Genomic DNA, 6,000 nt, shown 5'->3' with positions numbered 1-6,000 from the left:
TGCTTGGTGCCTCAGTGACATAGTGGGGCGGAGTGGCCTCCCACTGAAGCAGAGGGGGCGGAATGATTGCTAATGCACTACACCCCCTGGCCGTGCTCTCAGCCCCGGGGACGCCCCGCCCCGCAGCCCCCCAGCCGTGCTCTCGCACCGGGGACACCCCGCCCCACAGCCCCCCCGGCCGTGCTCTCAGCCTCGGGGACGCCCAGCCCTGCAGCCCCCCTGGCCGTGCTCTTGCCCAGGGACGCCCCAGCCCGCAGCCCCCCCAGCCGTGCTCTCACCCTGGGGACGCGCCACCCCCCTGTTTTATGCACTGCTGAAGGAGCTCAGATATTACGGTGATGGGCATGGTATAAGGAGCTGTATGGAAGAGACTAGTATCCCCAGCCCCCCAGCCCCATAACCCTCTCTCTGCAGTTGTGCTGTCACCACCAGGAGCCCCTGTTTCATGGTGTTTGTGACAGTTAGAGCTGAGTGTAACCCCGTGAAAATCCTCCAGCACACTCATGGGGCGGGGGAGGGGGGCAGGGCCCGAGACCCACACTAGGGAGGGGGCACGTCAGGCAGACTCTGTCTGTGCAGGGCTGTGCTGCCGCCCAGTTGCCCTAGTGACTGTGGCCTGTCCCCTTCTCCCAGCTGCTGTATAAATAGAGGTGCCGAGCAGCAGAGAGCTCCTGGCAGCCACCATGGAGGGACTGAGGCTGCTGTGCTGCTGTGTGGCGTCTCTCCTGCTCCTCGGGGCTGCAGGTAAGGCCCGGCTCTGCTCCCCACTGCCTAGGGGGCCGGGGCCCCCCGGACACTGTCGGGGGTTGTGCACTGTGTGTGCTGCAGTTCCGGGGCCCTTCCCTTGCCTTAGCCATGCCCCACTCTGCCAGCTCCCCCATTCTGTGTGGGTACAACAGAGGGATTGTCTGGCCTGTCCCCGGCTCCAGGGCAGTGACTGTACCCCCAGCCCGTGGTCGGAGTGTGCAAGCCACACAAGGCTGGGGCGGTTGCTTCGAAAGCACTGGGCACGGCTATCGGGCATGAGTAGAACCCTGTGGGGAGCCGTCGAGCTCGGAGGCCCCCGGGGGGTATCTTGGCTTGAACTGACCCGGGCAGCCCCCCCATGCCTTTTGGGGGCAGCCGCCACGATGCAGCGAGGCTATCCTGCAGCAGGCAGGCGTGTGGGGGGTGTGTTCCTTTTCTTTGTCCACGTCGCATGCAAAGGGCAGACTTTGATGCAGCGGGTGGGTTATTTCTGCGCTGCGGCTGGGCACTATGTTGGGCCTGCCCTTGTGCTGGAGTCACTCCAGAGTCGGGGACTCCGTGGATGTCCCAGCCGTGGGAGGCAGCGCAGGAGCACGGCAGCTAGCCGATGCCTGATCTTTTGTGTGTGCTGCACTGGGGGAGGCTGGGCTGGATTTTGTAGTGGGGCGTGGTGGTGGTGGTGGTGGGGTTCCTCTCCGTTCCCTTGCCCTGATGTTGCAGATGTGCCAGGCAAAATGTAGATGCAGTTCAGCATTCTGAGTCACTTCCTCAGGGCCTCCCCTCGGCCCCCCACTCTCTCCCCCATGCATAGGGCAGTGACCCCATGCCGCCATGGGACCCAGCTCCAAGGATTACTGGGCTGTATGTGGCTGCTTCCTGCAGGCTTCTCTCCTTTGGGGTGCTGTCAGAAGCGTGGGGCAGTATTACCCTTGCTTGCCCTTGAGTTAATTTGGTCTCCCTTTGCTACACTGGCTGGGGCTGCGTATCCCAGGCGGCTGCAAGGTGGCTAAGTATGGAAACAGCCTTGTAACTGGACGCCAAGCTCCCCACAGCCCTCCCGCCCCTCCTCCCCCTCCGCTTCCCCAGCCTCTCCCACCATGGCCATGCCCAGCTGCTGTCTTCTCGCATTGTCACACAGGGGACTAGCAGAGGGAGTTTTATCCTTTTAAGGACATCCTTTATCATTCACAAGAACAAGAAGGGAGAGGGGCTGACAGATCCTGGCTCTCCCTCCAGTGTGCCCTGGGCGCCGAAGGTTATTCCCAAGCTGAGCATGAATGTGGATGGGCTTGGCTCCGGGAGGGCCAGGAGAGGACTCGGCCCTCTTTGGCTGTGGAACAGTTCGGTAGCTGCTACTGCAGCCTCGGGGCTGGGGCGAGGAGAATGGCCCATGGAACCATGTCCTGGGGCATCCATCAGCCCCTCCCCTGTGCCCATTGATGCTCAGGAGGGGTGGAGCCCTGCATGGGCTTCTGGTGTCCTGAACCACATCAGCTTGGCTGCATTGCACTCTGGAGTGGTGAGGAGCATTTGGACAGTCAAGGTCCTTCCAGAGGCCACCTCTATATGGACCATATGGGTGGGATTTGGTGCAGCTCTGGCAGCGCCGGTGCTAGTTCAGCCTGGACATGGTGCCATCAGCACCTGCTTGGGCATGCCCAGGCCATGTGACACTGTCGCTGGCAGGGCCCACCAGTGCCCAGGCTAGAATGGCAGGAGTCCCCCAAATTCTCAGCATGGGTGCTCAGAGAGAAACTGGGACCATGTCATGGTGGGACGCGCAGAGCACAGCATTCCATTGCCTCACAATCCACGGGTGGAGAGGGCACAAGTGGCACTCCAAGGGGGCTGGCAGGGAGCTGACTGGGAACTGTCAGACACATCCTGGATCCCTTCTCAGCTCTGACCTCCCACCTGCTTCTCTGGTCCGTAACCTCAGAGCTGTCCCCGAGCCCAGCTGTCCTGTGTACCTCACTCCGCCACACACTGCATGTGTAGGTACCACCCTGCATGTGCCACTTCCTCCGCTCAGACTGCTGGGTGGCAACCCTCCCTCACACTCCAACACGGGGACGCCTGGAACCCATCCCCTGCTGCGGCCTGCACAAATCAGCTCGTGATGGCCATGGCCCTGTCTCTCCCCACACCCTCCCTCCACTCTGCCAAGTCTGCTCAGCTCAGTCCCTAGCTCCCCTCCTTAGCCACTGCTGCTTTGCTGCCACCGCACCAGCTACCTGCCTCCTCTCACTTGCCCATTTCCCATCCCGAGCTTATGTGCCGCGCAACACACATGGTCAGTCCCACTGGAATCATTTGCATAATGGAATCCTACTGGTTTCATCATTATGATGTCACAGCCCATGCCGCCTGGTCCATAGCCTTTACAGAGGGATGGGAAAGCCCTACCAAGACTTGAGGTCAGGGATGTGTGTTTTGCTCCTCCCCTTCCTCCTAGCAGCGACAGATGCAGGGAAGGGTTTCTCCGATGGGCTGGGAAGGAAATGGAGAGATTATTATTTCTATTTTTATGTACTTCGGAGACACTCAGATGCTCCCCTCACTGAGTCACACAAGTATCTAGAAAGACAGCTGGTTTCTCCGGCAGCTACTGCTGAGGCCACCAACCCCTCAAACAGGAGTGGCACTTCTCGCTCTGTGTTAGTGACTGTACACAAGGGAGGAGTTAATTTCTTCTGTACATGTGGGTCCTCAAATAATCTGCCTTGCCCATTTTTAAAAAGCAATTCAGTTTTCCCCTTTTAAATAAATGCAACACCCCCCTCCCCCATGCACACACACATACACCCCCTGCTGTGCAGCATGCACCTGTCCAACTCTGAGTTTCTTGCTGGTTGCCCCTCCCATCACTCTAGCTGCGTGTGTGGCAGGAATACCATGGGGAAGTCACAGAGACGCTGCATAAGGCGCCTTGTGCACTGTCTGCAAACCCTTCCCATACCAGTCAATGCCCATAATCAGATCAATGCCTTTTGCAGTCCTGTCACTATAGATTGTATCATCCCTTATATGTGCGCCTCAGTATCACAGCTGGAAATTGTGCCTTGTTCTGCAGTGAAAAGAGTTTTCATCAGGGGCCACCGCTGGTTTTCCATGGCTATGCATTGTTCTTAGGATTCCCAGGTATATGTAGCATATACAGGACTGAGCCATTGTGATGCCAGGGACTAGACCAGGGCAGCATCTCTTGCTGGGGGGCTTGGATGGGCTTGGATAAAATAAGGCCAGCTCCAGCCAGTGCCTTTGTGGAGCTACAGGATAGTTTTTCCCTCTTCCCTGACTATTTCTCTGCTGCTCTTTTGTGCTGGTGTTGCTCTGTGTCATGTGACAGTGGTAATGAATCACAAGAGAGAGCCACTTTCTTCTAGCAAAAAGAAAAGGAGTACTTGTGGCACCTTAGAGACTAACCAATTTATTTGAGCATGAGCTTTCGTGAGCTACAGCTCACTTCATCGGATGCATACTGTGGAAATTGCAGAAGACATTATATACACAGACACCATGAAACAATACCTCCTCCCACCCCACTCTCCTGCTGGTAATAGCTTATCTAACAAGGAACTTTAATGGACTACAGGAAACGGAATCATTCCTGAACCCCCTCTGCAGAGCTACTGCCTCAAACCCTCTCCAGCCCCATCAGGTTCCTACTACAGATTTAAAGAAACACGCATCCCCTGGCAGCAAGAGAAAACCGCCAACATCCCAGGAGACAGTGTATTCTCACATGACCTCCACCCAAAAGCTGGTGTCCTGCAGGAATGGAAGATCAGATGTATGAGGAGGAATGAGCAAGGCAGCTAAAAATATAGTCTGGAAAGGAGAAGGCTCCAGGGACACAGGGTTACAGTCTATAAAAATACCTGCAAGGGCTTAGATATTGCAGCAGAACCTGAGAATTATGCTGTGGGGCCATTTACATAACTTGTTGCAAAAGATCTCTGGCTCTGCCTTTGGCCTCACTGGCAGTGGTGTGACCTGCTGAGTGCCGTGCAGCTTCTCCTGATTTACACTGTTGGGTTGGAAGTAAGAACAGAATCCACCACGAACTATTGGAACAAGTTACCAAGGGACGGGGGTGGATTCTCCATCAGTGACAATTTTAAAATGAAGACTGGATGTTTTTCTAAAAGATCTGCTCTAGGAATTATTTTGGGGACATTACCTGTTCCATGTTCTACAGGAGGTCACACTAGATGAACAAAATGGTCCCTTCTGGCCTTTGAATCTATGAACCTATGTTCAGGTCATGTCCAGTTAGGAGTTCATGATGGGCTTAGTAACAGAGAGGTTATGTAGGTGTCTTCATGGTGCTTTCGCCATCAGAGAGGCACTCCACAAGTCACTTTTCAGCCTGTATTAATGGGGTGTCTTTCACACTACGTTTTTCCTGTTTTCTTTCTTTTTCTAATTTTAGTTTATGGGATTTTGTCTAATTCTCCAGGTTTTATTTGACGGCTTATAGTAGAAACATATTCTCTTTGCTATCACATCACCGACTGTATATTTTTTATGTATTTTGGCTTCCGGGGAAGATTATTCCCTGTGATTCCTACCATGTAATGAAGCATTTAAGGAACAACATAATTTATGATTAAAAATAAACACCATTGAGGTAACAGTATAAATGAAAGAAGAGAATTGTTCATACTTGACCAATGGCAGCATAAGAAGCTATGACTTGACTCTAAGGAAGGATACAACTAGGGTAGAAACCAGGAATAGGGTATTTAATAGCAAGACCCAGACAGCAAATAGAGATGGTAACAATTTGTTTATATAAAGAGGTGTAGGGGAGTTTGTGAAAAATGCTTTTTTTTGGTCAAAAATGTTTGCATGTGTGGTTGGTTGGTTTTTTCAAAAATCTCCACTGATTTTCCAAAAAAAAAATAAAAAAAAAAATAAAAATGGTGCTATTTTTTCACTGAATTTTCATTGAATTTATTACAAGTTTTCATTTTCCAAAAACGGACTTGTCAGTAACAGAAAAATTTCAGTCTCCATTTTGAGAACCTTTTTGATGAAACATTCAACTTAAAAGATTTTGCAAAAAAACCGAAAACAAACAAACAGGAAAAATGGGTCATGTTCGAATCCTGCAAAATGGAAAGAATGTCAAAATGTCAACTTTGTTTTTCATTTTTTAATTTTATTATTATTATTATTATTATTATTTTATTATTATTTTATCATCAGCTTTGCTCTCAAAGCAGAAGGGTTGAGATACTTTCACTG

General features: G+C 52.3%; 1 protein-coding gene across 3 annotated transcripts in view; it reads left to right on the top strand.

Moving 5' to 3' along the window:
- The first annotated feature begins 611 nt into the window (after positions 1-611).
- The window catches only part of SRL (sarcalumenin), a 92,488-nt gene continuing 87,099 nt past the window's right edge, over positions 612-6,000 (top strand). For 2 of the 3 annotated variants that reach the window (XM_074965694.1, XM_074965693.1), the window contains exon 1: positions 612-744. In XM_074965694.1, the coding sequence (XP_074821795.1) occupies positions 684-744 (61 nt within the window). In that variant the 5' untranslated portion in view covers positions 612-683. The remainder of the gene's footprint in view (positions 745-6,000) is intronic. The other variant, XM_074965695.1, reaches the window with a different exon arrangement.

Source organism: Natator depressus, chromosome 10 (assembly GCF_965152275.1).
Source record: "Natator depressus isolate rNatDep1 chromosome 10, rNatDep2.hap1, whole genome shotgun sequence".
In the NCBI taxonomy this organism is placed as follows: Eukaryota; Metazoa; Chordata; order Testudines; family Cheloniidae; genus Natator; species Natator depressus.
This window is presented reverse-complemented; position numbering and strand designations above follow the sequence as displayed.